The sequence below is a fragment of the Schistocerca serialis genome, chromosome 2, assembly GCF_023864345.2.
Source record: "Schistocerca serialis cubense isolate TAMUIC-IGC-003099 chromosome 2, iqSchSeri2.2, whole genome shotgun sequence".
Lineage (NCBI taxonomy): Eukaryota > Metazoa > Arthropoda > Insecta > Orthoptera > Acrididae > Schistocerca > Schistocerca serialis.
Window position 1 is genome coordinate 418,300,000 of NC_064639.1, and position 18,928 is coordinate 418,318,927.

The 18,928-nt window shown below is 43.3% G+C and overlaps 1 protein-coding gene across 1 annotated transcript in view; it reads left to right on the top strand.

Moving 5' to 3' along the window:
* LOC126457269 (protein takeout) overlaps positions 1-18,928 on the top strand; it is a 66,901-nt gene that overhangs the window by 15,043 nt on the left and 32,930 nt on the right. Inside the window, exons 2-3 of the mRNA XM_050093433.1 lie at positions 1,470-1,562; positions 5,191-5,338. Coding sequence (XP_049949390.1) covers positions 1,470-1,562; positions 5,191-5,338 — 241 coding nt within the window. The remainder of the gene's footprint in view (positions 1-1,469; positions 1,563-5,190; positions 5,339-18,928) is intronic.

Genomic DNA, 18,928 nt, shown 5'->3' on the forward strand with positions numbered 1-18,928 from the left:
AGTCTTCGGCGGTTCGTTTTTGATTGATTATTTCCATGTTCCAAATGCACCACAACCTTCATATAGTACTGTGCTTGATGACTGTATCTACCCTATACTATCTCAGAAAGGACACTGATAACACTCTATCGATTCATCTAATGACATAACATGAGCTAATCAAGCAATATTTTGTAACAACTTTTCAGGGAACAGTCAATTTTTCGCAACTGTGGACAGCCGGTTTACGTGACTGGAAAGCAAATATAATCGTCTATTTCGTTGTGAAAGGCTAGTTCATCGGCTGCTCACGTTCTGTTGTTATTACTTCCTTTCAAAATCAGACGAAAACCGGTGAAGCGCACAGTACACTACAAGGTATTACGAGTCAACGACATGTCCATGAATGCTGACGCTGAAAGCAGAACCTATTACAGTCGAAGATGTGACTAAGTATAGTGTTTCGGCCCAAACGTCAGCTTATGCGCCGACGACGTTTATGTGCGTCACTGATAACCGAGAAACGTCGTTGCAGTGTGACCGAACGGATTGGGGCTTGGTTCAGGCTAAAATTTCAAATCACCTAAGAATTGTCATATTTTGGAAATTCCACGGTTCCCCTGTTTCACCGCATGTCATAACCGATATTCACCCTTTGAAATGGCCAAGACCAGTCTTTTGATCCCATCTCACTAAATCAGAGCTTGTACTTAGTCCCTAATGCCAAGGTCGGCGATGGAATGTTGAGCCCTATGCTGCCTTCCATTGTATTTCGTTATTCCTTTTTGAGGCTACTGTGGGTACTGGAAAATAATCAATGGTGCATGACCAAAAATAGGACCAAGTTGTGTAACATGAGTGCAGGTTCATTACCAGAGAATATTTTAGTTATATTTTGTTGTATCCCAAGAAGAATCATTAATTCGAGTTATGGAAGCTATTGGGAGTTTAGACATGTCTGGAACAATAGCCCAGCTGGTGTAGTTTAACGATAACCTGTGGGAATACTGATCTCAGTATTTTTGGGGGGTTTGGTATTTGGAAACCCATTTTATATTCTTATTCCCATTTTCTTAGTCATGAAGACCTTTCATTCGGAAGGGAAACGTTCAATGTCATCTCTCTCCGGAAGTATCCCATCCGCCACATACGTGAGGCATCAGCGTTGGCTTATAATAGACAATACTAGTTTTTGCCCTATTGTACTTTCTCACGTGCACGAATATTATAAACAAAGGTCTTAGTAAGGATTTCCAATGATCTTTTGTCTTCAGTTCCTCATAGTGTCAATTTATAACAATTAGCTTCTGATATGGATCCATAATTTAAAAGAAATCGTCGGTTTCTGCAATACAGAAATATGATCATCTTATACCATAATGATGTAAGCTTTTCATTTAACGTAGATGATTAATTTAAAAATATTTGTTCAGTTTAAAACAAGAAAATTTTTTTACAAAGTCTATGTATTCTGCACCTTCTCTTTGCAGCTTACTTTCTCGAACAATGCAGCAAGAGCGACCCAGAAGTGAACAAGTGTCTCACAAGGTCTGCCAACTTCCTTGCTGCCAACTTTCGAAAAGGTGAGTTGTATGGCACTGAAATATAAGTGTGCAATTTCTATGATTCTGTCTATTGTTCAGCCTAGGGAAATGTCACAGCCTTAACAGACGAAACGCTTTTGCCTTAATCAGACAGTCACACAGGCTAGAAAAAAAATAACTGCTACTCATTGTATTCAGTATCTGAAATGTCTCTTTGTATGGCTACTTTGTATCCAAATTACAGGAATGACATCAGTCACTGTCTTATAGCTACTGTGTTTTTTCGTGTTTAGAATAATCCGCCGGCAAATACGTACATTATAAGTCGTGTCTTACAAATATAAGTAGGGCCTAATTGTGAAAGCTTTTTACGAATCATCTTCCATTTTTCTGGAATGACAATTGAAAGAGGTGACTTTATAGATACGTTAAGGTCGTAAACTTGTCTATTAATTTTATGTAAAAGAAAATTCCCTATCCAGTAGCTTGAAGACTTTTTTGGAATTTAATGAAATAAAAATATCTGATGCCACTGTAGATCTACGAGGGCTATAGGCGCACAGTCAGCATTTAAAGGTGCCTAGAAAACATAACTGTCACGCGTTTCCTTCTTCAAGACAATTCTCAGCGGATTTGTTCATGGACAATGAAGATGCTCCTACAGCGTTTTCGATGGGGAGTGTTTGATCACCCACAACACAGCTCGTAATTGGCTTCCTCTGAGATTCAGCTCTGCTCACATGAACCGCAGATAATGATCTCTCTGTTTCATTTTGAGTACTTTGTATTGCTGGAGTATTATTACAATAATAGCTGTTCAACATTTCCACCTCCGCATTTTTACAGGAAGTGCATGTATTGATAAAGGTCTCTCAGATTCCTGAAATTTCACTGAAACTTTCGAAAGCTGATGAAATACAGCGCATGACCTATTCCACTGCCTCCAGTTGTTTGGATACCTAATTCTTCACACGACTTGAATCAAAGTAGTCGACTGGCGAAGAATTTAGCGCTCTCGATAACGAGTCAACATGCTCTCCTTTCGTCAAATGTTGCATCCAGATGGTGTATACACCTGTAACATATTCGGACATCCTCTAGCAACAGCGGTAACTCACATTGTTGGAAGGGCAGGTACATTCCGTTATTCTGCTAGGAAATGAAACGTAAAAAACCAATTAAACATATACTTTGTGATCAAAAGTATCCGGTCACCCCCAAAAACATACGTTTTTCATATTAGGAGCATTGTGCTGCCACCTACTGCCAGGTAGTCCATATCAGTGACCTCAGTAGTCATTAAACATCGTGAGAGGGAGAATGCGGCGGTCGGTGGAATTCACGGGCTTCGAACGTGATTGAGTGTAATTTGTGTCATACGTCTGTACGCGAGACTTCCACACTCCAAAACGTCCCTAGGTCCACTGTTTCCGAAGTGATAGTGAAGTGGAAACATGAAGGGACACGTACAGCACAAAAGCGTACAGGCAGACCTCGTCTGTTGACTAACAGAGACCGCCAACAGTTGAAGAGGGTCTAATGTGTAATAGGCAGACATCTACCCAGACCATCACACAGGAATTCCAAACTGCGTCAGGGTCCCCTGCAAGTACTATGACAGTTAGTCGAGGGGTGAGAAAACTTTGATTACACTGTCAAGCGGCTGCTCATATGCCACACATCACGCCGATAAATGTCAAACGACGCTTCACTTGTGTAAGGAGCGTAAACACGGACGATTGAACAGTGGAAAAACGTAGTGTGGAGTGACGAATCACGGTACACAATGTGGCGATCCGATGGCAGGGTGTGGGTGTGGCGAGTGCTCGGTGAACATCTGCCAGCGCGTGGAGTGCCAACAGTGAAATTCGGAGGCTGTGGTGTTATGGCGTGGACGTGTTTTTCACGGAGGGCGCTTGCACCCCTTGTGTTTTGCGTGCCACTATCACAGCACAGGCCTACATTGATGTTTTAAGCACCCTCTTGCTTCCCACTGTTGAAGATCAATTCGGGGATGGCGATTGCATCTTTCAATACGATCGAGCAACTGTTCATAATGCACGACCTGTGGCGGAGTGGTTACACGACAATAACGTCCCTGTAATGGTCTGGCCTGCACAGAGTCCTGACCTGAATCCTATAGAACACCTTTGCCAGACCTCACCGACCGACATCGATACCTCTCCTCAGTGCAGCACTCCGTGAAGAATGGGCTGCCATTCCCCAAGTAACCTTCCAGCACCTGATTGAACGTACGCCTGCGAGAGTGGAAGCTGTCATCAAGGCTAAGGGTTGGCCAACACCATATTGAATTCCAGCATTACCGATGGAGGGCGGCACGAACTTGTAAGTCACTTTCAGGAGCGTGGATACTTTTGATCACATAGTGTTTGTCCATAGTTCTTGCCGAAACCGTGACACCAAACCGTGACTGCCAAAAGACTTGTTTGTTTTAGTGAGTGCCGAAATGTAGTAGCTATAACTAGTGCAATACCTTATCCTGATGAAGTCAGATTCATCTTGTTCTCCATAGCGCTCGTAACGTAATCAGATATCAAGACTACCAGAATCCTGTCAGGTCTATTCGAACTTCCGCCAACGCTGCTAGAAACCTATCCGTGCGAATAATAATGACAATAATAATAGCCAAAAAAGTACAGCCTAATTCGCACCACGACGAAGACTTAGGTGGACCCTGATCGAATCCATGGGACAGATTGACGACCGTCCCTCGGCTGCACCAGTCAGGCCAGCCTAGATTTTAGGCAGTTTTCCAAGAGTATTTGGGAAAATATTTCCTTCATCCCCAATCTCCGCCTCATAACTACGAACACCGATAACCGACCTGCGATGACACACACAACGAAGTTTATACGATTCACAGACAGGTGGCGCACAAGTCTTCATTCCCTGTGGTGAAAGGAAGGGCATTCGGCCACCTACTTAAAATGAAGTAAATTCGCCAAACCATAAAAACAGCGGACTCTGCAACGGCGGAATAAACGATAGAAAATGGGGCACCTGTCAGATTTTCACATGTAAGTATACCTGTCTTCCAAGTACTTCTAGCATCAACTTCGTTATATTAAGTTATACACTTTGAAGTTACTCCTGAAGTTTCAAAAACTAGTTTCTTTCCTAGACGGCGCAACTATTCTATCAGATAATAGACATGTATACAGGGTGTAACAGGCATAAGTGGAGATATTGCTATTGATGCCTGTGGGCGGTGCACTAAACAACATTACACCAGTATTTACGTCATTTGCAGGCTAATAATTGTTAACATTACAAGTGATGTGTTTTTAGGTTGGTTAGTACCTCCAAGTACAGGGGGCAAGAGCAAGCCATTAATCCTTATTTTACCCAAGGCAGTGGGTTGAAGTGTGGACACGTGGACGCAAAACGGTTAGTCTGTACTCACAGGCGTAGTCTACTTCGTGGTGCAGAAAACATCAGGGCGTAATTTTTGTGGGAAGACTGGTCGACGCAGAGAAAAAACAGCAAAAACACTGATATGTGTACGTATTGATGTATCACGCGTAAAAATATCTGCATTTATACCCGTCACACCCTGTATGTACATTCACATCTCTGAAATTATGCAGTTACTGTTTGTTACACGAATCTTGATATCAGAGACGAAATACTCATGCCCACTGTGAAGGTATTCCTGAGCTGGGAATCACGGAGGTGGAACCGATCGAGATCGACGAGATATCGATAGCCCTGGGAAGCGGGCCCGACGGCTACCGTGCCAGCTTCCGGGACATCGAGGCCTACGGGGTCAGCAACCTCACCGTCATCGGCGTGAGGTGAGTCCCAGGCACGCTGTGCTGTTCTCATCGTCTGCAGCCGTGCTGTATGGAATACACTGTTGTACGCCTCAAATGAGAACAACACTAAAAATAAAATAAAATTTTAAGTATCGTCCTATCAGGACTCTTGCATTTCACGAGAATCATAGTCTAGTTTCAAGATTTCGACTCTGTAAGCTGCTCACCATTTCCTGAGCTACTGCTATTAATTAGAAACATAAGCAAAATCTAGAAGCTATAGGAAAACTATAGTGTACGGTATTAGGAAAGGTTTGAGAAAATAATGTACATTGCCTCAGTACACGTACGATGAGCTGTGTATTTAACACACATGGGAAAACGAAAAATACTTCCGTCAAAAACCAAATTTCATAGAGAAAAACACTACAAGCCAAATAGCATTCAATGGATATGTCATGAGATCAGGTAACAATAAAGTTAAAATGGTGGCTAGACGAGATTGAAAGCGTCTTGAAAAGAAAGTCTTCACCAACGCGGTATGCTAGAAGGCACATCGTTCATCGTGTACCCTATGAATTTAAAGGATTCACGTTCCCGTATTTGTTACTAACTTAACGACAGTACAGGCGATACGAAATAACTCCCAAACGTGAAGACAGTTTTGCGTTAATTTAACTGTAGATTGGAAATCACTGTCTTATTCGTAAAATCAGCTTTCATTTTTGGTTAAAGGTTAAAGGGAAGAAAAATATAGGTAGGGCATAAAAAGTCTCCTGGTTGATATATCAGTGAAGAGTGTCGGTAATTGAATCGAAATATCATGCATGAATGTTTCGCAATTGAACTTCCCTGTGGTTTATGCTTAAAAACACACGCAGAAACAAACACACACACACACACACACACACACACACACACACACACTCACACACATACATACACACTCGATACTTAGCGACTAGCACAGAACAGAGATTCCATTTCCGAACATCGTTGTTAGGTCTAGTTTTTTGAGTTGTCAGTCTTCTGACTGGTTTGATGCAGTCCGCAATGAATTTATGTCCGGCGCTAATCTCTTCATCTCAGAGTAGCACTTGCACCTTGCATTCTCCATTATTTGTTGGACGTATTCCACTTTCTGTCTCCCTCTACAGTTTTCACCCTCTACAGCTCCCTAAAGTGCCATAAAAGTTGTTATCTGACTTCTTTACTATCTGATGTCTTATACATATCTTTCCATCCCGTCCCTTCTTCTTGTCGGTGTTTTCCACATACTCTTTCTTCGTGGATCTGTAGAGCACCTCCTCATTCCTTACTTCACCAGTTCATTTCATTTTCAGCATTCTTCTGTAGTACCAGATGTCAAAATTTTCAGTTCTCTTCTGCTCCAGTTTTCCTACAGCCCCGTGATTCAATAAAATAAATGCTGAGTTTCAAACGTACACTGTGCGCAATTTCTTCCTCAAATTAATGTGTATGTTTGATAATAGTAGAACTTTTTGTCCAGGAATGCCTTCTTTGCCAATGCTTTTTATGTCGTCCTTGTTTCAACCGCCATGAGTTATTTTGCTTCCAAAATAGAATAATTCCTTAATTTCGTCTATTTAGTGATCACCGATTATGATGTTAAGTTTCTCATTATTCTCGTTTCTACTACGTCTCGTTACCTTTGTCTTTTCATGTTTACTTTCAGTCCTTATTCTGAAGTCTTTAGACAATTCAGTTCATACAACATGTGCTGCTTCTTCCCCATCACAGAGGACAGCAATGTCATCATCGAATCCTATCATTAACATCTTTTCACCCTGGATCTTAATCCCACTCTTGAATCTATCTTTTATTCCCATTGCCTTATACCTTTTTTAATCTGAACATTTCAGTGTTTATCTTCCAGTCTTCTTGTTCCGTTTTGGTTCTTGTACACATTGTATATTACGCTTTTCCCTGTAGTTTACTGTTATTTTTCTCAGAATTTCGAACATCTTGCACCATTTTACATTGTCGAACGCTTTCTAATGCCCGGCAGGTCCTATGAGCGCGGCTTTTCTTCAACACTACTTCCATTGTCATGCGCAATGTCAGAACTGCCCCACTGGTTCCTTCACCTTTCCTAAAGCAAAACTGATAGTCATCTAACAGATCTTCAGTTTTATTTTCCATTCTTCTCTGTGTTATTCTTGTCAGCAAGTTAGATGCATCAGCTGTTTCGGTGATTGTCCTATAGTTCTCGTACTTATCAGTTCTTCATCTTCGGAACTATATAGATGATGTTTCTCCGAAGGTCTGATGGTATGTCATCAGTCTCATATATTCTACACACCAACTCTACACACTAATGAAAAGTCGTTTGACAGCCTCTTCTCCCACTGATTTTAGAAATTTCGAAGGAATGTTAGCTATCCTTTCTGCTTTATTTAATCGGAAGTCTACCAAAGCCCTTCGACATTCTGATTATAATACTGGGACTCCTGCCTCTACCATATCGGCTCCAGTTTGTTCTTTAACCACGTCATCAGACAATTTTCTCCCTCAGACATTCAAAGTGTTTTTTCCAGCTATCCACTCTCTGACAAACTGCCTATTGGCTTCTGTCTCGGGTTCTTCGGCCGACGTTCATCTAATGATTTTTCTGACGTTTCGCCAGCACGAGTGGCTGGCATTGTCAAAGCTTCACCCTCCATTGCCGGTGGTGAACTGGAGCCGAGCTTTTTTTTTTTTTATTAGAGATGGGGCCCCTCCACACCCGCACCAACGTGGTGACCAAACCAAAAGTTCTACCGTCACCTCCGTAAACATGTTAGTTGTCTAGTAAGTGGATCACAGGATGCTGGGCTGTGATGTTGTCCGTGCGTCTGGGTAAGGCTACGCATTAACACGGTCCATCAGGTGATAGATAGTGGACGAAACGCGAGTGAGGGTAGCAATTTGAAGAGCAGAGGAAAAAAAGTGCCATGGCTCGTGCCGTGGGAAAAAAACCTCTGCGACAGTGGGATGGATAGTAAGAGCAGTAGTGCCTTACTTGGTGCGATAGTTCATGCAAGGTTGGATTTGTTAGTATAGGTATCATGCATCATTACCATGACAAGCGATGGCGATGTGTCCCAGTTGCTGCTGCTGCTGCTGCATTCATGGAACAATCAAGATCGTTATACAGTAGTGGGAGATCGGCCATAGATCATCTCACTGTGTGGGGGATGTGTGGAGCTTCCCTGTGTGGTTCCAGTTATTCGGCAGTGTATTCCAGCTGGATATCCAGTAATGGCGTCTGATTAACAGGGGCTCGCCTAGCTCGCGGCCGCAGACTATATGTACCTGGCGCGCCAACGTCCGAGGGCTTCTCCGCGGTCTTTTCCGGTGCGGTTCTCCTCTTGCTACCTGCGACGGTCGTTCGCTGCAGTACGGGAAGCCAGGATCCGTTGACCTTATGGCTTTCCTCTTTCTTGTTCAAACTGTTCTCGTGTTTTTGTATTTCTACAGCTTCTCTGAACAAGCACGTGTGATAGTGCTTCTCTACAGCTAGAACTTCCGTGTCGGCGAATTTTATTACGTGGTCGGTCTCATTCAGTGCATGCTCTGCCACGGCCGATTTCTCCACCTGCCCCAACCAGCAATGTCGCTTACGCTCTTTGATCCTGGTGTTAATTGATCGTCCAGTCATTCCGACATAAACTTTTCCGCATGTGCATGGTATAAGGTATATTCCCGACATTGCAAGTGGGTCTCTTTTCTCCTTCCCCGATCTAAGACACTCTTTGATCTTCCTTGTCGGTTTGAGAATCGTCTTTACGCCATGTTTGCGCAATATACGGCCGATTCTGCCCGTCACTCTGGGAATGTATGGTAGAAAGGCCGTACCCGACATTTCTTTTTCTGGTTCCTTACTTCGCCGAGTGTTTGCCTCTGTTACACTTCTAATATAATTTTTGGAGTACTCATTGCTCCTCAGGACAGTTTCCAGGTGTTGCATTTCTCGTTTGAGGTGTTGCGGCTCACATATTCGTCCTGCTCTCGTTACGAGCGTACTAATCATGCCTCTTTTCTGGCTCGGGTGGTGGTTTGACAGTTTGTGCGGGTATCGGTCCGAGTGTGTCGGTTTTCGATACACGCTGTGTCCCAGGTTTTCGCCGTCCCTTGTGACCAGCACATCTAGAAATGGCAGTTTCTTGTCCTTTTCTACTTCCATGGTAAATGTTATGTTGGCATGGAGGCAGTTCAGGTGTCTTAGGAAGTCACCGAGCTGTTCTTCACCATGGCTCCACACCACGAAAGTATCATCGACGTACCTGTACCACACCTTAGGTTTGCAAGTCGCCGAGTCCAGTGCCTGTGCTTCGAATTGTTCCATGAAGAATTTGGCCACCACTGGACTGAGAGGACTACCCATGGCGACGCCTTCCAGCTGTTCGTAGAAATCTCCATTCCACGTGAAATAGCTCGTGGTGAGACATGCATGTAAGAGCTTTCTGAAATCCTGCGGGAAAATGGAGCCGATGTGCTGCAGAGCATCACTGAGTGGCACTTTCGTAAATAACGAAACAACATCAAAGCTGACCAAGATGTCGTTTGGTGCAAGTTTCAGTTTCTTCAGCTTCTCAATGAAGTGTCCTGAGTCCTTAATGTATGTGTCGGTCTTCCCCACGTGTGGCTGGAGCAGAGAGGCCAAGTGTTTTGCCAGTTTATATGTCGGTGATCCAGGAGCGCTAACGATCGGTCTCAGTGGAATGTTGTTCTTATGGATCTTGGGTAATCCATACAGCCGAGGTGGTAGGGCTTCTGTGTTGCGCAGGTTTCTCTGTATGTCTGCCGGCAGAGAAGACACCTTGATTAATCGATTCGTATTCCGTGTGATACGCTGCGTCGGATCTGCGCTTAGTTTTCGGTACGTCGTCGGATCTAATAGGTCTCGGATCTTTTGCTCATAATCTTCGGTCTTCATTACGACGGTCGCATTCCCCTTATCGGCAGGCAGTACCAATATACTCTTGTCGGCGTTGAGATTCTTAATGGCTTGTACCTCTTCTTTCTTCAGGTTGCAAGCTGGTGGTTTTGCTCGGCGCAGTATCCTGGCTGTTTCCGTGCGTATTTCCTCTGCCCTTTCACAATGAAGGGTCCGAATGGCTGCTTCGGTGTTGGCAATGATATCCTCCAGAGGTATAGTTCTCGGGATGATAGCGAAATTCCCTCCTTTTTGAAGAACAGACACTTCCTCTTCGGTCAATTGTCGTTCAGTGAGGTTGACCACTGTGTGTGACATGTCGGGAATCGCCTTGTCGGTCTGCTTCCAGCATCTTTCAAACTTTTTCTTCTGTCGCTCGGTGCAGCGCTCGAGTTCGTTCTGCATGTTCCTGTGAGTGATGCTGTCGATCTTGTCCCAGTCGTCTCGATGCATTCTGCTACTTAGTTGATAGAAAATGTCCAGAAGTTCCTGATCCGTTCTTGCCAGGTCTCTCCGTGTTGTATGCATTCGCTCACGAAGAAAAACTCGTTCCATTCTGTCGTAGATACGATGTGCTTGGGCAGTGGTGAATAGGCGCTTACATCTCAAAATCTTCGGTGTAGCACATTCATCTCGGCATCGTGACAGAAAGGCGAGAGAGGACATCAGTCGCGCTTTCTTCTTCCGTCGTTGGTCAAGGCGTCGGTACAATCTGCAAATCTCCTCCCCGTAGAGGCGTAATACAAAATTGTTAAGGCTTTCGTGGCCACTTGTTGACAAACTGCCTATTGGCTTCTGTCTTGGGTTCTTCGGCCGACGTTCATCTAATGATTTATCTGACGTTTCGCCAGCACGAGTGGCTGGCATTGTCAAAGCTTCACCCTCCATTGCCGGTGGTGAACTGGAGCCGAGCTCGCGGCCGCAGACTATATGTACCTGGCGCGCAACCGTCCGAGGGCTTCTCCGCGGTCATTTCCGGTGCGGTTCTCCTCTTGCTACCTGCGACGGTCGTTCGCTGCAGTACGGGAAGCCAGGATCCGTTGACCTTAAGGCTTTCCTCTTTCTTGTTCAAACTGTTTGCGTGTTTTTGTATTTCTACAGCTTCACTGAACAAGCGCGTGTGATAGCCAATAGGTAGTTTGTCAACAAGTGGCCACGAAAGCCTTAACAATTTTGTATTACGCCTCTACGGGGAGGAGATTTGCAGATTGTACCGACGCCTTGACCAACTACGGAAGAAAAAAGCGCGACTGATGTCCTCTCTCGCCTTTCTGTCACGGTGCCGAGATGAATGTGCTACACCGAAGTTCTTGAGATGTAAGCGCCTATTCACCACCGCCCAAGCACATCGTATCTACGACGGAATGGAACGAGTTTTTCTTCGTGAGCGAATACATACAACACGGAGAGACCTGGCAAGAACGGATCAGGAACTTCTGGACATTTTCTATCAACTAAGTAGCAGAATGCATCGAGACGACTGGGACAAGATCGACAGCATCACTCACAGGAACATGCAGAACGAACTCGAGCGCTGCACCGAGCGACAGAAGAAAAAGTTTGAAAGATGCTGGAAGCAGACCGACAAGGCGATTCCCGACATGTCACACACAGTGGTCAACCTCACTGAACGACAATTGACCGAAGAGGAAGTGTCTGTTCTTCAAAAAGGAGGGAATTTCGCTATCATCCCGAGAACTATACCTCTGGAGGATATCATTGCCAACACCGAAGCAGCCATTCGGACCCTTCCTTGTGAAAGGGCAGAGGAAATACGCACGGAAACAGCCAGGATACTGCGAAGAACAAAACCACCAGCTTGCAACCTCAAGAAAGAAGAGGTACAAGCCATTAAGAATCTCAACGCCGACAAGAGTATATTGGTACTGCCTGCCGATAAGGGGAATGCGACCGTCGTAATGAAGACCGAAGATTATGAGCAAAAGATCCGAGACCTATTAGATCCGACGACGTACCGAAAACTAAGCGCAGATCCGACGCAGCGTATCACACGGAATACGAATCGATTAATCAAGGCGTCTTCTCTGCCGGCAGACATACAGAGAAACCTGCGCAACACAGAAACCATACCACCTCGGCTGTATGGTTTACCCAAGATCCATAAGAACAACATTCCACTGAGACCGATCGTTAGCGCTCCTGGATCACCGACATATAAACTGGCAAAACACTTGGCCTCTCTGCTCCAGCCACACGTGGGGAAGACCGACACATACATTAAGGACTCAGGACACATCATTGAGAAGCTGAAGAAACTGAAACTTGCACCAAACGACATCTTGGTCAGCTTTGATGTTGTTTCGTTATTTACGAAAGTGCCACTCAGTGATGCTCTGCAGCACATCGGCTCCATTTTCCCGCAGGATTTCAGAAAGCTCTTCCATGCATGTCTCACCACGAGCTATTTCACGTGGAATGGAGATTTCTACGAACAGCTGGAAGGCGTCGCCATGGGTAGTCCTCTCAGTCCAGTGGTGGCCAAATTCTTCATGGAACAATTCGAAGCACAGGCACTGGACTCGGCGACTTGCAAACCTAAGGTGTGGTACAGGTACGTCGATGATACTTTCGTGGTGTGGAGCCATGGTGAAGAACAGCTCGGTGACTTCCTAAAACACTTGAACAGCCTCCATGCAACATAACATTTACCATGGAAGTAGAAAAGGACAAGAAACTGCCATTTCTAGATGTGCTGGTCACAAGGGATGGCGAAAACCTGGGACACAGTGTGTATCGAAAACCGACACACACGGACCGATACCCGCACAAACTGTCAAACCACCACCCGAGCCAGAAAAGAGGCATGATTAGTACGCTCGTAACGAGAGCAGGACGAATATGTGAGCCGCAACACCTCAAACGAGAAATGCAACACCTGGAAACTGTCCTGAGGAGCAATGGGTACTCCAAAAATTATATTGGAAGTGTAACAGAGGCAAACACTCGGCGAAGTAAGGAACCAGAAAAAGAAATGTCGGGTACGGCCTTTCTACCATACATTCCCAGAGTGACGGACAGAATCGGCCGTATATTGCGCAAACATGGCGTAAAGACGATTTTCAAACCGACAAGGATGATCAAAGAGTGTCTTAGATCGGCGAAGGAGAAAAGAGACCCACTTGCAATGTCGGGAATATACCGTATACCATGCACATGCGGAAAAGTTTATGTCGGAATGACTGGACGATCCATCAACACCAGGATCAAAAGCATAAGCGACATTGCTGGTTGGGGCAGGTGGAGAAATCGGCCGTGGCAGAGCACGCACTGAATGAGACCGACCACGTAATAAAATTCGCCGACACGGAAGTTCTGGCTGTAGAGAAGCACTATCACACGTGCTTGTTCAGAGAAGCTGTAGAAATACAAAAACACGCAAACAGTTTGAACAAGAAAGAGGAAAGCCTTAAGGTCAACGGATCCTGGCTTCCCGTACTGCAGCGAACGACCGTCGCAGGTAGCAAGAGGAGAACCGCACCGGGAATGACCGCGGAGAAGCCCTCGGACGTTGGCGCGCCAGGTACATATAGTCTGCGGCCGCGAGCTCGGCTCCAGTTCACCACCGGCAATGGAGGGTGAAGCTTTGACAATGCCAGCCACTCGTGGAGGCGAAACGTCTGAAAAATCATTAGATGAACGTCGGCCGAAGAACCCAAGACAGAAGCCAATAGGCAGTTTGTCAACAAGTGGCCACGAAAGCCTTAACAATTTTGTATCCACTCTCTCCTCTGTATAGTTCCCATTGCACGTTTAGTGTGTCCACTCTTGGCTTTCGTTTCACCGAAGGTTATTTTGAGTTTTATATATGCTGGCTCAGTCCTTCTGACGAACTTTTCTTTCGAATTTTCACATCTTTCTTCCAGCCATTTCGTGTTGGCTTCCCCACACTTCGTTCTTATTTCTTTCCTAAGTCATTTATATTGCTGTATTCCTGTCTGTCCCTGAATATCTTTCATCGATCAACTGAAGTACTTTACAACCAAAAGTTTCTTCGCGGTTGAAGTTCTAATGTCTATGTTTCTCTTTCCAACATCTATTACTGCTCTTTTTAGGGATGTCCGCTTCTCTTTAACTGAATTGCCAACTGCAGCATACATTGCAGCATTTACATATTTAACTAACTTCACACGAATCTATCCTCCTAAGTGCTTTAGTATCCCACTTGCTTCCACACTGATTCATCCGGATGATTTTCTTGAAATTCGCTCTACTCATCATCATTACTAAATTGTGACCTTAGTTACGTCTTACAAAACAATATCTGATTTTAGAATCTCTGACAATGACGTAATCCAGCTGGAATCTACCAGTGTTTCCGAGCCTTTTCTACGTAACTCTTCTTGTGATTCTCGACTGCCATTGGAAATTTATTGCAGAACTCAGTCTAGTAGAGCGGGGAGCACTCTGCCTCGTGAGGCGAACTGAGTAGCTACTCGAATGAGCAGTAGCTGCTCCAAGGTCTCGAAATCTGACAACAGTAGGGAGAGCTGTGAGCTAACTCCGTGCCCCTCCATATAGTCTCCAAATGACATTATATCAGAGAATCAAAAGACGGGCGGACGGTATAGGGTGATCCATTTGGCCTAATCGCGGGAGTACTTTTTTTTTTGCTAATATATAGAATGGAACTCCTAAGATCCTTATCTAATATTCCGGAAGGTGATATAGTTACGTGAAGCAGAAAGCGTTGGAACAGGCATATCTTTTATAGCGAATAGTTCCTCAAATTAGTGCTATTAAATGTTCATTGTCGTAAGGAAATCTTTTTGTGTTATTTATTTTATATAATACTTAATGATTCTCATTTGTCAGGTTAAAAATTAACAACTGTTCACAATAAATTCCAAAAATTTCCAATGAGTTTTCGAAAAATACATCTGCTTGAATGCACTTTTTGAGTGTAAGGAGAACATGTTGAGTTGTTTGTGCGTGTTTCTACGTGAAGACATCACTGTAACTGTGGAACCTAGTAATTCATCTCGTACATCTATCTTTCGTCTGTACACACCAGTAACTCACCTCCTATTCTTCAAGGAATCGAGCTCCCACGTCTAGAACAACTTCAAACATCTAATAACATTAAAGCGAGTTATTGCGTTAGAAATTTTGGTGTTAAGCATGTAAGCGAGGAGAAAATATAGAAAAGGTTTTCAATTACGTTTACGGTTTGTTGGAAGTCGCTGTGTCCTAAAATCGTATCAACCGCTGGATGAGTATTTGCTCTCCATTTTAAGCAATAGCTAGTACTGTATTTCACGTATGACAATGTTTGTGACGTCATATCTCCTGAACTACATGTCTTAAAATTATATACTTCTCCACATACGTTCAGTTGTACACCTCGACACAGGTATTTGTTACGAACAGAATTTGCAGTAAAGAAGTGAAAAATTAAAGCGTTGTACCAGATGCTTAAGTTTCACTGTATGAAGAGCAAGAACATGAGAAGCGATAAACGTTATCCCTTTCATCATTTTGTGGCTGGCGACAACGGGAAAAATGTTTCTTAAAGGTTTGAAATTATTTAAAAGAACTGTTGGAAGTCGCTAGGTGCTCTCATTCCCAAATATTGTCCTGGTAATTTGTGTACAGCGAGTTAACTGTCCCAAGAGAAATACATAGTTTGTAACTGTAATAGTTTTCTTACTGTGTAAAACATTGCACATAAGATCATACCCCTCGTGGGTAGATGATGACAGCTCTTTAAAATCGGTCAGTAACTGTAGAACTACGTGAAGTATTGATGATCACATGTGCGTTCCCCGGAAACTGCCCCTGCAACTGGGATCGTGCATCGGGTTAACCATTCAGTAAAATAATTCTGCCTTCACATATACGAAAATTGTTGGAGTTAGGTTATCAGCTTCAGTCCACCGAATAACGAAAGCGCAGTTCAGATGACACCAATAACATACCAGAAAACCTGCATGCAATGTTTTTTACCTCACTCTCCATTCGGAACAAAGTATATGTATATATCAAATAATAATTTATGTCCCTTCTGGGAAGTTCCGTTTAGGAGCGCGCTTGCAATCGGCGAGAGTACTTCGTAAACGAGGCTTTAGGTGGAGCAAATTAGCTTGACGGTGAAATGCACATTAGTTGATCAACGTCACATGGTCAATTGGCAAAAAAGCAAAATGTTGATGACTTAAATCCGGATGCGCAAAAAAATCTTTTGTATTGGGCACGCACGGCGATGTGGAGTTTTGTTGCGTAACATTACAGATGGCCTTCCATAATGATAGGACTATCGAGGAAGACAGTGATGCACTTTCATAGAGCAACTTATGAAACAGTCACTTATTTGAAACACACAAATTAATAGTATCCCTGAAGAGCTACGGAAAATACGAGTAGATCACGTTGTATCAAAAATGCTACCAATATATGGAATTTTCTTCTCTACAGAACTTACCTGAATTATCGTATAATAATGTAGCCATTAGCGCAGGGGCCTTACCGTTCTCACGCTATCTCATGAAGTAGCCACATCACATATCGAATGAATCTTTGTAAGACATCGTTTTATATGTGTACTGGCGTATTTTACTTTATCATTAAAATATTGATCGCTGTCTAAGATATCCTGGATACCTACGAACGTGTTGCAAGAAGCTAATTTCGAAAACTGAAAAGATTAGATTTTTTCACATATTCACACTAACATTCCCCACACAGGCGAACACTGTTCCACACACTGGACGAAGAACATAAGTGATGTAGATTTCTTAAGATGCGTCTACTCTGTCATCCTCGTAATAGATGGTGGTCAGCCGTTAGCTGTCTCCTCCGGCTATTAGGACGAGAGTAAGCACAACTGTAACTTTCCGTATTTTGTCGCTCGGAATCGAAGAAATACATGGCAATTTTTCCACTAGGCCAAAGTCCCCCTGGTATTCAACGTAAGATATGGTTCACCACTGATTCATAAACGGCGAACATAGCGGATGTGTCATTGTGCAGAATTACTAACCATTTTTATGCCACCCTTGCTCATAAGGAAATGGGAATCGCTGTCTGTACGCATTTCGTATTACTATCAGCCAAACCGTCTGAGAATATCAGAAGCTTGTAGAGGGTAATGTCTTCATTCTGTTGGTGACCCCGGTCCATTCCATGCAACATGGTAACTGTAAAACTGGGTGTAAAGTAAATCAATATGCATCTGCTGTCTTCTTGTCTGACAACCAGTTCAACATTCAGACACCCCTCTCTGTTGTCTTCAAAAGACAAGTAACTGATAGGATGAATGGTTAAAAATTGAAGAGAAGTTATGAAGTTTTTTTCATTCAATTTTCATTGTTTTCCTACCTATTTTTAGACGAGCCCTTTTTCCTATTTGCTATACTGTCTGATTAATGTATTTATTTACAGCAAAATTAAGTTTAAGAAACACTACACTTTACAGGCAAATTCTACCACCCTGACGGTTTAAAATGTATACTTGCCACGGAAAGCAGCGTTCGATTTCCGGCAGGTGCATCATATTTCCTGCGGTTGGAAAGGTCTGGAACTGGACGCTCACATCCTAGAGAGGCCATCCAATGAAAGGTTTGACTAACTAAATAAACCGTACTGATCTTCAATAACAACTTCCCAATAATTCTTTGGTCGCTTCAGTAACTGAAAATAGTTTTCTGTTATTCAGACTTTTCTGCTTTTATTTGTTATGTCGCTTTATACGGCTTCCGTGGCCCCTTGGATCTTTATGAAAAAAGGATTCCTCAGGATTTGAATGTTTTATTCACTTGAAACGTCGACAACCTAAAGCTGTCTCACATGTAATCGCATGTTTCATTACCTTCTTCTTTCTACTTCAAGTATCGAAAAACTCCGCTTCCTTGACGTTTGTGTAAATCTTTGAAAGGATTCGTTTTTTAATATTTACTTTTGTTTTGACAGTAAATTGAATACTACAGCATATGGGATATTCTGAATAGCAAAATTCTCACAACCCACGCTTGTATTTTCCGCTGTTGTAATCACAGTCATATGACTTAAATACCACTGTATCCATGCAGGGGGGCATTTTAGGCTTCACAGTTGCCTATAAAATTCCTTCTTCATTTTTTCTGTACATGTAACTGAAGACCTTATCCATAATAGTATACAAACAAATGAGCATCATACTTGGCAATGTTCTAGAAAGAACTGAACCAATAATTGACAGGAAAGAATTTTACGGAAAGAAGATACTGTACGTTAAAAGAGCACTTCTCACCCTTAAAACTCTTAGGATAACGGAAAATGTACGCCACATCATTTCATAACATGTTAAGGCGTCTGTTTGCGTATGTGCAACGTAATCAAAACGTAAATAACGATAGAAACAATGTCGATTTCGGTATATCTGAATGGTCGTTAATTTCTGTTAATATTATTACTTGAAGGCTTTCTACTTTTTTCTGATTTCTAACAGGCATTGGTAAAGATTGCAAATGAGTGCCTTCGCGAGCTTACGCATTAGGGAATGTATTCGGATCAATTTTCGGCTTGCTGAAGAGTGATGAGGTGACTCCTTTATGTTGAAACACTACAGCTAACATCTTCCGTAGTTTAATGTAACAGCAGTGATGCAACACGTCTTGACGCAATCATTCTATCACCACATATAGTGCCTATTATACCTGCGATAAGGAAGTACTATCGCTGACGCGTTGCCACCT